At 48.1% G+C, this 18424-nt stretch overlaps 7 protein-coding genes across 7 annotated transcripts; 3 read left to right on the top strand and 4 right to left on the bottom strand.

Moving 5' to 3' along the window:
• Nucleotides 1–359: 359 nt before the first annotated feature.
• J7337_005002 (uncharacterized protein) lies at nucleotides 360–2456 on the bottom strand (the record flags this gene model as incomplete). Its single annotated transcript, XM_044822686.1, has 1 exon — nucleotides 360–2456. One exon carries the CDS (start codon nucleotides 2454–2456, stop codon nucleotides 360–362), a length of 2097 nt encoding a protein of 698 aa, XP_044681177.1.
• Nucleotides 2457–3359: 903 nt separating this feature from the next.
• J7337_005001 (uncharacterized protein) lies at nucleotides 3360–4877 on the bottom strand (the record flags this gene model as incomplete). The annotated part of the gene is made up of 2 exons (XM_044822685.1): nucleotides 3360–4582; nucleotides 4640–4877. 2 exons carry the CDS (start codon nucleotides 4875–4877, stop codon nucleotides 3360–3362), a joined length of 1461 nt encoding a protein of 486 aa, XP_044681176.1.
• Nucleotides 4878–7166: 2289 nt separating this feature from the next.
• On the top strand, nucleotides 7167–7577 carry J7337_005000 (uncharacterized protein; the record flags this gene model as incomplete). Its single annotated transcript, XM_044822684.1, has 2 exons — nucleotides 7167–7212; nucleotides 7300–7577. The coding sequence occupies 2 exons, from the start codon at nucleotides 7167–7169 to the stop codon at nucleotides 7575–7577; spliced, it is 324 nt and encodes a 107-aa protein (XP_044681175.1).
• Nucleotides 7578–8147: 570 nt separating this feature from the next.
• J7337_004999 (uncharacterized protein) lies at nucleotides 8148–9884 on the bottom strand (the record flags this gene model as incomplete). The annotated part of the gene is made up of 6 exons (XM_044822683.1): nucleotides 8148–8278; nucleotides 8336–8509; nucleotides 8600–8847; nucleotides 8894–9221; nucleotides 9274–9753; nucleotides 9875–9884. The coding sequence occupies 6 exons, from the start codon at nucleotides 9882–9884 to the stop codon at nucleotides 8148–8150; spliced, it is 1371 nt and encodes a 456-aa protein (XP_044681174.1).
• Nucleotides 9885–10735: 851 nt separating this feature from the next.
• Nucleotides 10736–11713, top strand: J7337_004998 (uncharacterized protein; the record flags this gene model as incomplete). The annotated part of the gene is made up of 1 exon (XM_044822682.1): nucleotides 10736–11713. The coding sequence occupies one exon, from the start codon at nucleotides 10736–10738 to the stop codon at nucleotides 11711–11713; it is 978 nt and encodes a 325-aa protein (XP_044681173.1).
• Nucleotides 11714–14334: 2621 nt separating this feature from the next.
• J7337_004997 (uncharacterized protein) lies at nucleotides 14335–15756 on the top strand (the record flags this gene model as incomplete). The annotated part of the gene is made up of 3 exons (XM_044822681.1): nucleotides 14335–14381; nucleotides 14956–15176; nucleotides 15230–15756. The coding sequence occupies 3 exons, from the start codon at nucleotides 14335–14337 to the stop codon at nucleotides 15754–15756; spliced, it is 795 nt and encodes a 264-aa protein (XP_044681172.1).
• A 122-nt stretch (nucleotides 15757–15878) lies between these two features.
• On the bottom strand, nucleotides 15879–17793 carry J7337_004996 (uncharacterized protein; the record flags this gene model as incomplete). The annotated part of the gene is made up of 5 exons (XM_044822680.1): nucleotides 15879–16414; nucleotides 16476–16546; nucleotides 16614–17132; nucleotides 17185–17289; nucleotides 17351–17793. 5 exons carry the CDS (start codon nucleotides 17791–17793, stop codon nucleotides 15879–15881), a joined length of 1674 nt encoding a protein of 557 aa, XP_044681171.1.
• Between the last annotated feature and the right edge of the window lie 631 nt (nucleotides 17794–18424).

The raw sequence follows: 18424 nt of genomic DNA, 5'->3' as shown, positions 1-18424 counted from the left end.
GCTGTATAGTGACGAGGACTATTTTGCTATTTGAAGAAGAGGGTTAGTTATATTGCCCTTCCGGGGGTTTGGGATATTGAAGGCTGTCGAATAGCCATCCAAAGGATTGCTTAAAGGACTGTCAAACTGAAGATTTGTTGGTATGGCAGGTTTGATCTTGGGCCAACGGAGAATCAGCATTAGTCATAGCACAAGGAGATATAGCCGCCGGCAACTTGGAATTGGCGGATATGTCATTTCTGAGCAAGAGTGATCCGGATATCCCCTGAGGATTTTGACAAGTATTGGCTAACGAAAACCCCGAGCGTTCCGTTTTCAGGTTTTCAGATTCCATTCTACTAATAATACTTGATTGCAAATTATACAATATCCAGCTGTACCCAATTATTGTTTGCATGAATAGCCTCACCATGCATAATACCATGAACATAAGTCTCGCCGATCAAACTGTACTGTTGACCCTCACTTCGCAGAACCAGCGGCGTGGGGCAACCAGACACAACCCAGATCTCATCACCCACCAACGTAGACTCAAAAACACAAGCAAAATAACCTTCTTCCATAATTGCCGGGCGCCGTTTGAACAACGTAGTGCTTAGCAAGGAAAACATAAACACCATATTCTTCTTCTTTGATTCCAACCAAGCCATTTTCTGTTCAGGTGCCCATAATTTATCGTCACTAGTTTCAGGGAGGAAGCCAAACCCACTGCAGAATGAGGCTAGCATCCTAGTTGTAGGGAAAGGACTCTGGTTCGGATGTTTGGCTTCCAGGGTATCCATCGCCTCCAAAGTCAGTAGAAGGGCCTTGACTGCATCCTTCCCTCCGGATTGGAACTCATCGCTGATTCTTTTAGCCATCAACATGAGTACCATATCTTGGAAATGCTTCGTCGTGGGAAGTTTGGCTGGGCGGTCTGATAAATCCTGATCAAACACCAATGTTCGCCAGAATGCCTCGGCGAACGGTTGGTTCGTAAAGCGGTATATCTCCTCTGCGTCAACTAGCATCGCAGCGCACTCAGTGAAGTGACTACCGGAAATCATAGGCTCCGAAGAGTTGCCCATGGCCTTAACCCGACCCAAGAGAAAACCGCGGGCATGCAGGACCTTGTCGTCTACATGGAAGTCGACATCATACCTGGCTATATCTATGGCTTTCGATGCATCGAACTTGCCCAGAGACTTGACGTTTGGTCCAGCCATTGGATTCAACGCCATTATTGGGGGATAATCTGGGACCCAGGACGGTAGGCCTTTCGTCTCACGTAGAGCTGGGTCCTTGACAACACCGAGAAGAGCCAAACTCCCAGTCGCCTGCAGAATTTCCGTCGCAGCGTTATGGAGCACAGTGGCTGTTTCGAGTCTATAATCCGGCTGGAGCCTCTGGGGAATGCTGTCGAGACCGTGAATGCTAACGACGCGGCTGATTATACCGGTGAGTCCGTAGATAGTATCGCGGCGGTCTCCACAATCGAAACCAACTAGCCACATGAGCAGCTTGAGAAGAACAACGCCAACCATACTCTCCTTGCTTTGACCGGCAGCCACAGTATTCTCGACGATTCCAGCTGTAAAGTCGACCAAATGTAGAACGTCTCTCCACTCACTGCGATCACCTTTACACCATTCGCGGACAATCTGAGTTCTCCCGGTCTGCATAAGGTGCATATCTTGCAGCGAACGCATGCTTTTGCCACCGGCGACTACCAGATTACCAATTCCAACAAGCAGGCCACTTAAATGCAAGAATAGTGCTGTTGACCCGATTTTGTCAAACGGGACGCTCATTCCATTGCATATGATGTCGATGTGTCCTGCTAAGGCCACTTCTTGAATCACCCACTGTCTCCCAAACCAGCGGCAACTGAAGAGCGTAACCAGGGCATCTGCGTCATCGAAGCTCAACGGATCAAGTCCATAGGCCTCTTTCATTTGTTCCAGGTGATGGGTGTGGGGATACTTCTGCTCCCGAACGATGGCTTTGGACGCTGCTGAAGCCACGCTGGCTATGCGTTCTGCAACTTGGAGTCCTAGCTCAAGCTTAGCAGAGGGTTTCCCTAGCCAGACAACCACACGACTGGCACCTCCAAAGATTCGGTCCATGATGCCCACTTGAAGTTTACGCTCCTGGAAATCGTTTTGGTTGATGCAGAGGGCGTCAATCCAGAGTAGAGTCTGAGGATAAGAATGGTGAAGCTGGAAGAGAGCGTCGTAAAGATTAGGCTTGACAGCGAATCTGGACCCTTCGAGAAGAATATAGTGTACGTCCGTGTCTGCGTAGTATGCGGGATCGGTCATATAGGGGGGGTTCCATGTGTAGGAGAGTGCGTAGTATTCCGGCCTGGCAGGGCTATGAATCTTATATTCGCTAAGAGTAAGACATGGTTGCCGATCGGAGTCAATGATAAGAGACACGAGACGAAAAGACTCGGTGCCGATAGACTGCGGATACATCTTGGGATGTTAGTATCTCTGATGCATAAATTATGCCCATCCACAGTCCCTCTTTTAACGTACTGTGCAAGAAATATAAAGAGAAGTTATGAAATAGCTTATCAGCCTCGAACTTGCAAAGAGGGGTACTGAATTGTAAGCAGCACTGCGATTTCTGTCTCTGGCTATTGGCTCCGGAACTTCCCGCAACGATTATCCAATGCCGGACACGCCCGGATGATTGACTGTCTGTATGACCGTAAACTGCTACGTGCATTATGGTCCGCTTGCTTTAAAATGAATATTTGGCGGTCTACAAGTTTATTTTAGTGGGAGGAATTTACCTGGCTGAGTTGTACCAGCCGTAAAGTCGCAGAATTCAGTACAGATTATACACCTCAATCGCTTCTCTCTTATTATTATACAACGACTGTTATAGCCTTACATTTTTAGCATTTGGAAAGCTTTTCATTATAGTCATTTACTCTACAAAAACACACTTTAATCGACTCCACTCCAGCACAGTTAGGCTCCTACGCGTGGTTTGCTATATAGATAATAGCAACTTTGATTCCGCTTGAACAGGTCAGTTGTTGAGGACCTAGGGATGAACAGAGGTAGGAGTTGGGTTTTCAGTAGAAGCTGAGAACGCTCGCTACTTTAGTAGCTCTTATGTTAAAATAGAAGTGTATTGCTAACCTGAGGTCTGACTTGTAAATTTAATATTGCAAGAGGATTGATTATTTCTTCCTCTGGCTAACCAAGACATGTAGGCCAATTTGCTTATTAAACCAATAGTTCGAGTATTTTAGGTCCTTGTTTGGCTCAGCTAAGCGAAACTCAAAATCTTGGAGGAGAGAAGGAATAAGCTTATGGATCTCAGTAATGGAAATCTATTGACATTGTTAGCGTGGGTTGCATGCCTCAACAATATTCGTAGGTTGGAAGTACATTCTTGCCTACGCAGGTGCGAGGTCCAGCACCGAAATGCATCAGGTAACGCTCCATTACCTCTGCACCTGGCTGCAGCCATCGGTCAGGGTTGTAGCAGTCGGCATCCTGGCCAAAAATGCCCTTGTCAAAGTGTACGACGTGCGCACTCATGCCAACACGACTGCCGCCTGGAAAGTACCGCCCGGCGATGTTGACTCCAGCGGGTGGAACATGGCGAGGCATGGACATACCAACGCTTGGGTGGACGCGAAATCCTTCTTTGCAGCAAGCGATGAAGTAAGGTAGCTTGATAGCCTCGGAGTACTTGGCAGGGTTGCTTAATAGTCCCTGGGCGGAAGCCTGGTCAATCTCTGCCAACAACCTCTCATATACATTGGGGTTTCTGATTATGTTAAACAGAATAGCACGCATTGCGATCGCAGTCGTGTCCGAGCCTGCAAATAGTGACACCCACGCCTCAGTTGCAACGTCGGCCAGAGTAAAGTCGCCTTTTGAAGCTGCAATATTAAATAGCTTATCCAAAAGGTCGGATCTAATTCTAGGGTCAGCTAAAACATATTTCTTCAAGCGTGGTCGGTTCTGTACTAGCCTTTCGACAGTACCCTTATCGACCTGGCGTTGACGGCGAGCCACTGTCTCCTTTGCAGCAACCACTATATCATCGTAGCCCTTCAGAGCCTTGTGGAGTGGCGGAATCAAGTGGCCCAAGACCTGGAGGGGACGCAAGTAAAAGGGGAGGACGCAGGAAGTAGCTACTGCTGGGAGGAGTGTATCCAACGTCTCGATGTAGCCTTGATAGTCATGACGGTCTTCCATGAATCCAAACTGCTTTCCGTAGAACAATTCGCCGATGACATCAAAGGCAAACATTTGAAGCCACAGCCCCAAGTCAAAGGGATCGCTCTGAGCCACAAACTCGTCAAGCCGAGCCTTGAAAGTCATGATGCAAGCATCGACGTATGACTCTGACTCCAAGATACTACTCAGTGAATATAGATTGTTGACGAATCGGCGGCGTTGGGCATGGATCTTTTCATCCCGCTGGGTGAATAGATCTTCGTGTGGAGATAAGTGCGGAGCAAAGGGAGTATAAAACTCGGTCTTTGTGAAGCCGGCATTAACAGCATAAATCACCTTGAGTGCCGCCGGGTCGGAAATGGAGACTTCGTCGGGAGCCATGCGCACAATAGGTCCTACACATCAACAGGTAAACATTCCTGGTTAGATACGGCAAAAGTGAGGCACCATACCATATTTCTCGTGCAGGGCCCTCTGGGTGTTGTGAATGTCGCCTCGAAGGACCTGGCGCACAAGCCAAAACCGAGATAGCTTGGCCCAAAAGGGGCCTGGGATGTCGGCATATGGATGAAAGTAATAGGAGTAGAGTAATGTCATCAGCCATAATGCTGCGGTAGAGCTGACCAGTAAGGCCAGCGCTGCCGGGGCAGAGACACAAGTGAATCTTTCAAAGATAATATCAATAATCATGGTGTTTTGAATGCAGCTGCATGTGGTCCGAGTAAGAGGATACAATAAGAAGATAGTCGTGAATTTAACTTATACAATTGCCTGAACATCAGCCTTGCTTCCCATCGTTCTGAGTTTCCATGTCCGGTTTGAACTAACCCACATCGTCTCCGATCGGAAGCCGGGTACCCATGGGGAAAGATATCAGTAACTCTGTTTGCTGTCACCGTGAGGAGTCCCTGACGTGTAGGGATCTACCTTGTGTAGATCGTGTCAATTACTTTCAAGATGACATTTTGATGTTTTAGCAACCGCTCGAATCTCATTTGTGCGGGAAGCGGCCATCGTAAGTGCCACCAACCCATCCCTACACCTGATACTTGCTGAACCTGCCAACAACTGCGTCTGGTACATTCAGAGCTCCGAGTGCTACAATTGGCCCGACATACGCGCTATTGGGGCTATAGTCATTCTAACAAACGTATTCATGTTGATCTGGGAAGACTTGTACCACTTCCTGTGTGCTGGATACACCTTGTCGCCTCACACTGTTGTGCCAGCTGGTGATCTATCTTGTCCTACCGATATCCGTACTGAACTAAGTTAGCTACCCCGCAAACCTGAAAGAAAGACCCATCCATCCGCATTGCCGAGATCCCTCCGGATTGCGGGGGTGGGTCGCCGCTAAGTCGGTAGTCTATGTGGGTATGAATATATGGCCAGGCCCAGGACCCGCGCTCACGCCGACAGTCGATTTCCAACCCACCATCGCGGTCTGTAAACTCTCAGCCATGTCTAGTTGCGGGCCCCTTGTATCCTCGACCACAGCTCTTCAGCATGCCTGCTCGCTGTGCCCGAAACGCTTCAAACGTCGGAGCCATCTGGTCCGACACGCTGCCACCCACAGCCACGCCAGGCCCTTCGCTTGCCGACAGTGTCGCAGCTCCTTTCAGCGGGTCGATGTGCTCCGACGGCATGAGCTGACTTGTCTCCTCGGCGATCGCGCCCCCTCCCGCAAGAGAGCTTGCAACTTCTGCACCCAACAGAAGAAGGCTTGCGTTGGTGAGACCCCCTGTAGCAATTGTCGTCGCAAGTCTATCGAGTGCGTCAACTCCAGCCTGGATGAGCAGAACTCTCATCACCCTCAAGGGTCCGTGGATCTAAATGGCCCTTCTCCCAATACTTTCCAGTCTCAAGATGCCCATGGGCCAGACACTCTGGTCTCCCCTGTATCCTTTGGGGAAGCAAGATCGTTCTCGGATCCGGGGAGCTCGACGCTTGCCTCGGACATCTTTTCTTTTAGTCATGCTGGCAACTACCCGTGGTTTGACCTCTTCGATACATCGGGGTCCCTGTCTGAGATCTTCTCGTCAACAGTTCAAGCCCCTGGCACATACTCGTTCGATTTCTTGAGTATTTTCACTAGCAAAACCGGGTTAATACAATCATTCGACTGTGGGTCTCATCACGACAGGCTGAAAGTCGTTTCCGCGTTCTCGCATAACGAGGCTGAGGCTGCAGGCCATCAGTCTCCAGACAACACGATTGATCCTAACTTTGTAGTGTCGGCCGTCAACCAGACTCAAATCACTCAAGAGCCTCTCACCTTGAGAACCTACGAGATTCTGCTCCAAATGAGGAGTGTTTTCGATAGCAAGCCTAAGAATAGCGGCATCACTCAAGAATGGTCCTCCGTAATGGAACAACAGTGCCTGGAATTCTTTTCGCCAAAAAGGATAAGAAAGTATCTGGCCTTGTACTGGGAAATATGGTACCCCAACATAAATTTCATTCATCGGCCAACTTTTGACCCCATGTCCTGTAAGTTGGGTCTGCTGGCTGCCATGATTGTTATCGGTAAGCAGAGACTTTCCTGTTTATGGCTTCAATATCACACGGTCGCCAACATCGCTCTTGTATCTGACATGGCTAGGCGCTTCGGTTTCACCAAATCCTTCAGATCTTGACCAGGCAAAGCAATGGTACAGTTCTGTCGAGGAAATAGTCTTTACAGATCAAGAATTCTTTAAAGATAGGAACGCTGAAAATGATACAGCACCCCTGGCGTATAACAGCAGCTTGAGTGAGATCCAAGCTCTGCAGGCCGCATATCTGGTCTGTATGTACCAGAACTGGGAAGGAACAAACTCCAGTAAGAGAAGAATTCGAAGATATCGTTATAGCACTGTTGTTTCGGTGAGATTTGTGCACTCCTCACAATTCACTACCACCGCTCATTGAAGAAATAGGTCGCTCGAGACGTTGGTATAAGTACAGCGAGGCATTGCGACTATAGGCATATTACCCAACATGACTTTGTCTGGATGGATTTTATCGCAAGAGAACAGCTTATACGGTAAGCGTTTCAGTTTAATGTCATAGACTGGAAGTTTTGTATGCTTACAGGTATCCTGCAGCACATTTCTCTGGATCTTTCTCCTAGATCACGGCTTCGTCATATTCCACAGTCTACCACCTCGCATGGCAATCCAGGAAATGCACATGCATATGGCATGGCCTGAGAGTGCCTTTCAAGCACCCACGGCTCAAGACTGTTTTGAGCAAATGCAAAAATGGCTTCAGCGATGTTCGCTGTCAAATATTACCGTTTACAATGCTATCAGAGTGTTCTGCAAGAGCGAGATGACTGAATACATGGTGGGACAGTTTGCTGATCTTGGCCCTCTGAATCTATTTGCGGTTGTAGCTGGTAAGAAATGAGCCCAGGCTTTCCCTTCTCTCAATTATGCAAGTGCCCTAGGGCAGATGCTAACCCTACCTTGAAAAGCATTTCATTCGCTCCTGTTTATGCAGTTCAACTCGTTTGCAAGTGGGAACTGCAAGAGCGTCCACACGGCTCTGCAGAATTGGAGATTCGCCTGTGAGATGTATAAAGAGCAGATATACGGGCGCCAACCCCACACGATCATACGGGAGGGGGAGTACTCGCCAGGGATCAATATGTGGAAGAGAGATGGCTTTATGCGTCATTCAACTGACTTTTGGCTTTTGGCAAGAGTCATGTTGGATCGACTGGAGCGCATGTTAAACGAAATGCCCGAAAACGAGTGCATCTCTGTAGAGACAAACTATATGCCCAACTCTTTAAAGGTTGACCAGACAAGTATGCAACAAGTTAATGAGCTAATATTAGAGTTTTACTCTATAAGCTTATATTAGATAGTTACTGTTTCTACTAGTTTAACCTATATTATGTCTCTAAGGTATAAGACTTTCATCTCTACCTATTACATCTATATCTAAGTTTCCAACTGTTTAACATTCCTTAAATTATTTATCCAGAGATATCCTTTGGTTCAGGATAAGCTCAACCCGGGGACCTTGGTAGTGTTGTTTCGCAAACATGAACCAGTTCACTGTAGAGAACAATAAGAGAACTAACAGAACGACACTGGCATAGTCTTTTCTACTGTTAGTATGCCATCCGAAAGCGTATCAGGTACCATGAGGGGACTTACTCATAGACAGGGCTGATACGGGGAGGGAGCTGGGAAACACAAAGAACACAAGTTCAATAACAGCCGCAACAATAATTCCAAAGTTACATATCCACCCAACGAGGTCCGGAACTCGAAAGCCACGGTGGTGAGGAAGAAACGTTGAACTGCGCTTCTGGTAGATAAGTAGGGCAGCTGGTAAAGCAAATGAGATCATTTGCAAGAGGAGGAATGAGCCAACTAAAGCATTGAATGCTGCAGTGGAAGCCAAGAATAAGCACCCACAAAAGAACACCAGCACGGTGTTGAGGATGAGTGCATTGGAAGGAATGTCCCTAAGCTTTGGTGAAAGTTGAGAGAGGTGGTGTGAGAGGTAGAGGCCATGGTCTCTAGCGAATGCCCATATCAGCCGAGATGTCGTTTGTTGGATGGCGATGAGGACAAAGATAACGATGATCGTTAGTGAGACGAGAAAAGTTACTCCAGCGGCATCTGATCGCGTCGCGGTACGCCAAAGCTGAAATATGGGCATTCTATCAAGGTCAGTCATGAATCTCCACGGCTCTTAGATATACTTACGTAGCAGTAAGGAGGTCTTCCATATCAGAGATACAGTACGCCATGGAGACGGCGAATGTAAACGCCGTGAGAAAGCCTATGCCGATTGTTGCCATAAGAGCTCGTGGGACCGTCTGCGATGCATTCATGGTCTCCTCAGCAAGATGTAGGGCAGCGTCCAGACCGCCGTACATGTAGCAGGGCGTTACCAAACTGGTCATGAATGCAACACCATCATTCCAACCAGTCGTGGTCTCGAAGGTTGTCCATACCCACTCTGACGATTGTTTTTCACTTCGAGATAAACATGTAATGCATGTGACGAAGAAAGTTGAAAGAGTGAGGATAACTGCGTAGGTTTGTTAGAAAGAGGATACATAGTTGACGAGCATTAAACGTACATGCGCAATCGTGGATCCAGTTTGTGCGCTTGAGAAGAAACAAGTTGTAAAAGAGTGAAAACAAGTTCAGTCCTTGATAGATAAGAAACAAATGCCATCGCTCCGGCTCATAGCCGTTAAAGAACTGAGGAAAGGAAACGAGCAACTGGCTCCCAATAAGGGCCACGCTCGCAGCGTTAATAGTCCACGACAGCGTTGATATCATACCGCAGACATACGAAAACTGGCGGTTGTACCGTTGAGGGGCCAAGATGCTGGTGAAATGATACTGGCCTCCAGCAGTTGGGTATACACTGGCTAGTTCGGCGAGCGTCACAGCAGCGCAAGCGTAGAACGCGCATGAAACGAACGTCCCATAGATAAGACTGACTGTACCGCCGGCTGCGAGGGCGGTGGATAGACTTGCTGCGATGGCGACCCAACTGTTGGGGATGTTGAAGCCGATGGCGATGATGCGGAGAGGGCCGATGTCGCGGCGGACTGGAGATATTTCGGCTGCGGAAACATCTATAGATGATCCTGGTTTGTCATTGTCTGCATTTAGGCGTTAGGGATTTCTGAGTTGAACATATTAGTCCATTAGTCGATCTTCATTACTTACCCTTTGACATGTTGCAAAAAGCAATGCGAGAACTTTGTATCGGTAAGTCAACAGAGCTTTCAACTCTCTTGCTGATTAGACCCAAGTTCTCTCATCAATAACAGGAAGAACGATGGGAGGTTTTAATAATGGACGTGTGGTCCATCTTAGAAGCAGTGTATCTCACTGATATCTGCCCAAAGATATGGGCGCTTTGCAGCCAAAGTCAACCGATTTGCGCTTACCGACTTTGATATAGTTCATGGGTGCTGGCATTAAAAAACACGCGCTTATCTAGCTTCGGTGTATTGTATCTGGATGAGATGAGTGCAATCCCTTCTAGATACAGTGAGCCAGAACCTTGATGCTTTTTCATAATGAAGTAATAAGGCGAAAAGAAACCAATCAAATGGCCTAATGATGGCCATTCATATGTAGCCTAAATGGCACTAACAACCCAGAGGGAGGCGATCTAGGGCGATGCAGTTCTATTACAATGATACGCGCTTATCTTGCTCCGCACGGGCGGAAGTTGATAAGCAAGTCCCAAGCCAATGCCAGCCACCAATCCTCATTTGGAAAACTTAAAACGGCCAAAAAGACGCGCTTATCTTTAGATAAGACACTGGCTGGCTGGCCCTGACCAAAGATTGGCTGCTATCGTTTGTGGTTTGCGAGCTGTCCAGTTGATCTATGACATGAGGTTGCACAATTAGAGGGCCATGAATCCGTGGTACAGCATGATAAATCAGTATAATATCTGTAGTCTTTACATATATAAGGATGATCATGATTGCTTGTTTTCGCCAGTAACAACAGAGCAGATACACCAAGGCTCGAGAGAAATCATATCACATTACTCCAAAGCAATTCTAGTACATCATGGCCCCTTCTATCATTCAAGATCTTTCATCACGAGAGGACTGCATCCCTGTTTCAAAGTATAGTGATGACCGATCTCGCCCCGTGCCAATGGTCAAAGTCTTTGACATTGCGGCCGCCGACTCTGCAGCCGTTACCCAAGCTATTATCGAGGCAGGTGGCTGTGTTATTCGAAATGCGGTCTCTCAAAAGGACCTTGATGTGATAGAGACCGATACGAGAAAGTTCATACAGTCAGACGGAGAATGGGCTGGAGAATTCTTCCCCAAAGAGACAAAGCGAGTAATGGGACTGGCTGGCAAGTCAACCATCTACATGAAGACCATTGCCATGCATCCTCTTGCTCGAGCAGTTGCCAACAATCTCCTTACTTCCACGCATAGTTGTTGGATCGGATCTGAGTGGAAGACGTTCGTCAGTAAACCTCAGTTGAACAACACAGTCATCTTCAGCATTGCTCCAGGAGCCAGAGATCAAGACCTTCATAGGGATGACATGATCCACCATCACGCCGTCAAGCGCCGCATGGCATCCGAGTACAAGATTGGTGATGATACAGGGCTTGGCTTTTTCGTTGCTGGAAAGAAGACGACTCATGCAAATGGTGCGACGCGCTTTATCCCTGGTTCTCACCTTTGGGATCATGCGACGCCGCCTGACGAGAAGCTCTCATTCTATGCTGAGCTTCAGCCTGGAGATGCGTTCTTGTTCCTCTCGAGTTGTTATCATGGAGGTTCGGCCAACACCACCACTGATGAGGAGAGGCTAATGTACAGCTGCTTCTATACCAAGAGCTTCTTGAGGCAGGAAGAGAATCAGTACCTTGTTGCACCGGCTCAGAAGATGCTGGAGACCTATGGTGATGATACGTTGGAGCTTATGGGCTACGGGCTGAGTCCTCCGTTTCTGGGATGGGTTGATGCTATGCATCCGCTGGACTACTTGCGGGGAGAGAAGTCATTCCGTGACTTGTACTGAGTCAATTTACACGGATCAATCAGTAGTCAGGGTTGGGTAGTCAGATCAAGAGAGTAGATATAAGTTAACAGACAGACTGATATTAAACATCACCCTACACACATGGTAATCCCGTATTCTTGCAGGACCTTTTCCAGCCCATAAGATCCATAATAGCCATCATCAAAAGCCATCTTCTCCCAAAGGAGCTTGAGGGGATATAGCGTGTTATCAACAGCCCTCATATCAAAGGTCGAGTTCAGTATAATATCTGAAAGTTGATCTCGCTGTTTCAGGCACCTCATGTGCGACCCAGCTGTCAATATCGGCCACATGACGGTCGTCCAGGACGGGGACTCATATGACATCTTGGCAAAGACCTCCAAGAAGCAAGCCAGGCTAGGTTCAACTGCCGCATAAAGTTCCAAGCTGGGTGTATGAGGCCCTTGGAAGGAGGACTCGAGAAAGACAAGACAGGCTTCTCGATATAGCTGACCTGCATATTCAAAGTCCTTGGAGAAATGGCTATGTGTTGGTCGCCAGGTTTTTAGTTCTCCAAGGATGTATTCATATCGCTGGTATGATGTCTGTGAAGGCGCGATCCCCTCTTTGATCCGTAACTTAGCCAGGTCGCATATCATAGGAATTGTTTCATATACAAGGTGAGAGCAGCCAAAAAGGCATCCGTAGAAATTGGACCCTTGATTCAGAAGTCCTAGCGAAGGTAGCGATAAGGTTTGATTCATCTCAGGATCGAAACGAGCAGAGCGCAATGCTATGTTGGAGACAATGGCGAGGTAGGCGTATTGCTCTGCCAAGAAGCCAAACAAGCTCGGATCATGATCTATGAGGTTTTGTTTGACCGCTTGAAACATGAACTTGCTTGCTTCTAGATGGTGATATAATGCACCGCTGGTGTTGACATCGATGGTCTGCGACAGGTCAAATCAGCATCATGGTTTTACCATCACCAGGAAAGTTAGCTAACCTCGAACCAGCAGAGGGCTAGGGCTGTAGCCAGCAGCGCAATTTGATCGCGTGCATCAAGAGCCTTCCACCGTGTCACAGCATGTTTCATTGCTCGAAGCACAATGGCGTAATGAGATGCGCATATCTCAGCCATGTCTGGCCTCTTATACAGTAAGTGAGAAGCGCTGATGGCAAGAATAGCGTGTTGCATTATGGTGCTGTTAAAAGCAATTTTGAGATTGCAGGAGAGGAACGGATTCTCGGGGTATGTTCTTCCGGCCATTCGTTTTGCTGTGACGTGGAGAAAATGTTCGAAGAGATAGCGATTCGTGCCCTTGCGGAGTTGGGCTGGCACAACTATCGGCCCCGTGATGACGGGTAACTTTGCCCGACAAGATAGTTGCTTGTCGTTATGTGTTGTTGATACTCTATGGTCTGGCGGGGGAGTCCTACGATCACGAGTCGCGTCTGCCGACTTGGGGCTCAATGGAGCTGTCCACTGGCAGATCAAATGGTTTCTATCGCACCCATGGCAAACCGGCCTAGACTCATCGCACTTCTTTCGTCGTTGTCGACATGGTACACAGCCCGTTTTGCTTCGCAAGCCGGAGCCCCTTGCTCCTGGTCTAGGTCGATAAGTCATTGACGGAAGAAGCTATTGTCGCGTCAGTCGGGACTGGGTTAGGGAAAGATGCTGTTCAATTCTACATGATCTTGAGGGGTATGAGGGAGAGCCGTCTTAGTCTTATTTTACAAGCCACTCTAAGTGGCCGTTCAATCCTGGGCGATAAGGGGAGATAACGGATTGTGCGGAGAAGGCGATTATATTAGTGTGAGCTGAATTTGAGGCCTTACGCGCCGGCCCAAACACAGACTGCTGACCTGGCTATATCAGAAGATGCAGGCGCTAATAGATAGCGGCTTAAATTCGGAACATCCATCTGAAATATCTCTTTTTACGTCCCAATCTCTCAGCTCTTACCTTGATGCAACTGCAGCCTCACATATACACTACGAGAACGTTATATATACTTAACTGCCCACTCTCCGAAATACCGTTTCCTCAGAAATGCCTCAGCACCGCCGCCGAGTAGTCTCCTGCTCGACGTGTCGCCGTCTAAAGACGCGATGCGAAGTACCCATAGGCTCAGCTGTCTGTGGTCGTTGCAAAGCCTTGAGGTCAGCTGTTTACAACAATCCGGCGGCCCAATTGGCCAATGACAACATGCTAAGACTCATTGCAGAATACCTTGCCAGCTTCCCTTGGATGCGCAGGCTTCTATAGGTTCTGTCTCTAGGAGCCCGCCGACGCTTGTTCAAGCATGCAACTGTGAAGAAAGGTATGCAACTCAAGCATTTTCTTATGAAGTCTGGCTTAGTATTCACTCAGGCTTACTGCCCTCGAGGCCGAACTGGCAGAGTTGCGATGCGCAGTGCGTGAGCTTACCCAAAACACAACTTCTCGCGCACCACAAAGTGCACAGAGTGAACAGAATATCACCGCCCCGGTTCCCGAAATAGCTGGTGTCTCTCATGCAGAAGCTGAGGATCAAACGTCCGCAACTCGCCCTGATTCACCAGTCGCCCCAGTCCATGTAATCCGAGAGATGTATACTTGGATCAATGGCAATCCTGAAACGCCAAAGGATGTCGTTGAGCTACCCGAGTCGATCATGGCTCAATTGGCTTCAAATAGACTAGGCCAGAGTCTAATTGAGACGTGAGTTTATACTTGCAACTGCTGTCTCCAAATGCACCCAATCTCGTTCCACCAGTCTGGACCCTCGAGCAGTCCTAATGTGTGCATCAGATCTAGGGAAAATATCCCTCGACTCCACTTCATACAGAGAGCCATTGACAAAGCGTTACATGAAGAGTACAATTTACTCTCTGTAACCTGCTTACTTGCAGGTGTGCAAACTAATCCTTCCGTCATCAGCAAAGACCTTCACACTTCACTCTACGGCGTCCTCAAGTCTGGGCTAGCAAGGCTCTCGCTCGAGTCTCCTCTAAGCCTACCTTCCCTCTACGCGATGCTTCTTACCTGTCTTCTCAACTTGAGTCTCGGCTTTCAAGACAGTTTTATCGACGCTTGGCTCTTGAGTGGCTCGCTCATCCTTCACCTTATGCTCTCGTTGGATTTTCCTACGCTTCAGCAATCACCCTTATCATTACGCTACACCGAGAACGATAGAGACCGGATATTAACCTGGAATGCTACATGCCTTCAACATCTCAAGTACTTCATCCAAGTTCTCACCACATACACAGCAAGTTACTAACTAGTGGGCAAGGTTCACTATCGGTGTCGGGAAGCTGTCTGCTGTGCGCCTGGATCTGGCGGCACATTACATCGGTGTAGTCAAGAATGCGGAATGTTTCAACGAGCTTGACAAGGAAATTGTTGCCGAACTTGAACTCTTTATGTTGCTATACCGAGGGATTGTCGAGGAGAGTATCCCAACAAATAAACTTCAAAGCAACCTCACCCAATGGCATGTTGCTAATGAAAAGCGTATGTTAATACCGTAACTCCGCAGACTTGTGCGTGCATCTAACAAGTCACAGTGCTCAACCTTGCCGATAGTATAAAGCTGAAGTTTGCGCTCTCTACGTTCGGTTTATTGGCCAACAGATGGGAATTGTCGCAACGGCAAAAGGAAGGCTTGAATGACACTGGCGAGACTGCTGTGTATGAACAGAAGATCGAGTGCATACTAGAACACAGCCACGAAATCATACGCTTCTCCATGGAAATGACAAGCCAGAAGAATATCATCCACACTTTTGACTTCCTGATGGGCGCATATGCACACGTCACGCTGGTCGAGTTTTCGGACCATCTCGAGGACATTAATAAGACCTTTCTTCTGATGGAAGAAGTGCAGGATCTTCGAAAGGACACTTATGTTGATGAACCAGTTTCAATCTGGGCTATGAACATGATGAGAAAAAGGGTTTACGATGCGGCGCGACCAGAGTTAGAGACACGAACAGAAACGCTACCTGGTCTTGATGTTTGGTGGCCGCCTTTTGAAGCTTTGAGTACTAGAAGGGAGTATACCTCAACAGAAGTAAGCGAGGGAGACCAATAGTAAAGTTATTTGGCAATAGATGATTAAAGTCTGAACAGCATTGTGCCCATTGAGATCATGACAAGAATTCTTCATGACTTGGGAAAACAGGACATATCTATTTACTTAAGACTAAGACTAGCTCAATACTTCTCCGTGGCAGTCTTTTGAGCGTTGCCCATCTCCTGATCCCCGGAGGCAGCATCAGACGAGTCAATCACGACATTGACATAAGTACCATCATGACTCTCTACAAAGTCCTTGGGCTCCTTCCATCCCGAGACCTTTGGAATATTTTCACTTGGGAAGAGTGTGTTGATGAGCCAAAAGCTTCCAAATGCCAACAAGAGTCCCACAGGATAGGCAACATAGTAGAACCGCTGGATCCCTAGTGGTGCGTTAACACCCATCTGGAACAGGAATCCATAGAAGTTGGGTGCAATGGCAATCAAGTAGACTGCAAACGCTCTAAGATTGAAGCCATGGAAGAAGTGGTAGGTAGAGTCTTTGTGCCCTGAGTAGAGCATGGGGATGTCGAACACGCCGCGTCGAAGCAGGTAGTAGTCGCAGATGAGAATACCCGTGATGGCGCTGAGGAAGATCTGATAGGAGCTGAGGAAGTTGATGAAGACAGCCGCGGATGAAAGTAGGTACCATGGGCAGATGGCGTATGAGATGACTACAGGAGGAGTTATTGATCAGGGGCAAGTTGGGCATGAGGAAAGTCGAGAGACACATACTTGCACAGATGAAGAATCCACGCTTCACCGTAATGTATCTGGGCATGAGAGCTGCGATATCGTTTCCAGCGCTGTGAAGATTAATAAGTCAACTGTAAGTTCAAAAGTCTCTGGGGAAAGGGCCTGGGCTGGACTCACGGAATGGAGTTCTCAAAAATTGCCGAGAAAACAGTTGAGTAGACATAAGCGAAAGAGATCAATGCACATCCAGCGCGATTCGCCGATGTATGACGATCACCCTGCATGAGCATATCCAGAGTGGTAAGCGGGTTCCAAATGACCTCGCCAAAGATGCCCTTGCTAGCAGCCGCGATCAAGTTTCCAAACACACCGACCAAGAAGTTGGACATTGGGAAACTGAATACTTGCCCAGCAATGACATCGGTGGGCTTACGGGCATATCGCTGTAGATCAGATGCATTGGAAATAAAGGTCCCGCAACTAGCGAGTCCTAGGAAGAAGAATTTGAGGATCAACCAAGACTTCTCAGACCCATGGACGGTAGATGGTTCAGTCAGGGTCTTGCGGACACTCCCAGAGAGGGATAGTGTCCAGGCGACGAAGGCGATGGTGGCGGCGAAGTAGACGGCAACTTTGATGTGGACGAGCTTTCTCATGCGGGGGACGGGAATGAAGAGAAAAGCGCAGTTGATGAGCCTGCAATGGACAGTGATGAGTAGATGCTCTTCTGTGGGTGGTAGGAACATACCAGTAGAGGAAGAAGCAGAGCATCCCTGCCGAGTTGAGAGCAGATTTGGAACCCATGATGTCGGGAATGTTTTCGATAGAAGGAAAGATGGCATGGAGAAAGACACTTCAACGAAGCACCATGGTTAGTTTGTTCTTGATTCGACTGTTGGTTGAAGTCAACTTACTACAGACACTGCGCACCCTGCACAGAATTCACACCATTCCAGACAATCGACATTACAGCCCGATTAAACGTCGGCCACAGCGCACCCCAAGTCCCAAAACTCGCTCGACACGCAACAGGGAAGGGAATTCTGTACAGCGCACCAGCACGACCATTCAGCGCCATGAGACAGCCAGCGAGCAACTGGCCGCCAAGCGAACATACCAGCGCCTCCCAAATACTCAGACCAGCAGATTGACCAGTAGAAGCTCCGTACAGGTTGCTCACGTTTGCAGTGGCTGCGAACCAAAAGGCTGAGTATGTGATGGATGTCCATGTGCGATCCTTGACGGGCGTTGGGCGGATGGACTCATTGTCGAGAAAGTTGGCCGGTTCGCTTGTTCCGTCTGCGCAGTGCTTTTTCACGAGGAGACGGTCGTGAGCTTTTGAGAGGAGTGAAGCCATGGTCTCTCCTTCAAAGTAACGTGACTATGGGAAACGCTGACTTGACTCTGGAGGGTTGGCAATATTCGGTCGTTTTGTAAGTGGAGGACCAGGGTCATGTTTATAAGATGCAGCATATCAAGTTTAGACCAACCACAAACACTCAATTAAGGAACCCCAGAATCAGAATGCACAATTGATAAGGTCGGCTGTATTAGACACGATCTTATTGGCGCTGGTGAAATGTCCGACGGTCGCCGGTCAGGGTAGTTACACTAGTGACGCTGTTATCTGTCTCCGCAAAAGATAGCAACGTTTATCAGATTGCGTGCCCATTGTAGCCAATACAATCGCCCGCTCTGTGGATCTTTGAGGGGAACTATTGGCGATAGGGGAACGGGGAACTCCGCCACGGATGGCCCCGTCGGCAGCTATGGACCCCCATCTCCGACGGTCTCCGTCTTGTGCCTAACCTACAGCTGAGCAATTATTGCGCAACTTGAACCACTCAACTGCATCAAGCAATCGGATACTATCTTATATCAAGTCGTTGACTCCAGGCCTGTTATTGATAGTAGTGCTTTGCATATCGATAACCAAGTCCATACGAATACCAAGTTCTCTGCACTGCTTCAAGCTCTCAGCCTTCATC

This window comes from Fusarium musae, chromosome 4 (assembly GCF_019915245.1).
Source record: "Fusarium musae strain F31 chromosome 4, whole genome shotgun sequence".
Lineage (NCBI taxonomy): Eukaryota > Fungi > Ascomycota > Sordariomycetes > Hypocreales > Nectriaceae > Fusarium > Fusarium musae.
Note: the sequence above shows the minus strand (reverse complement) of the source record. Positions and strands in the feature narration are given on the sequence as shown.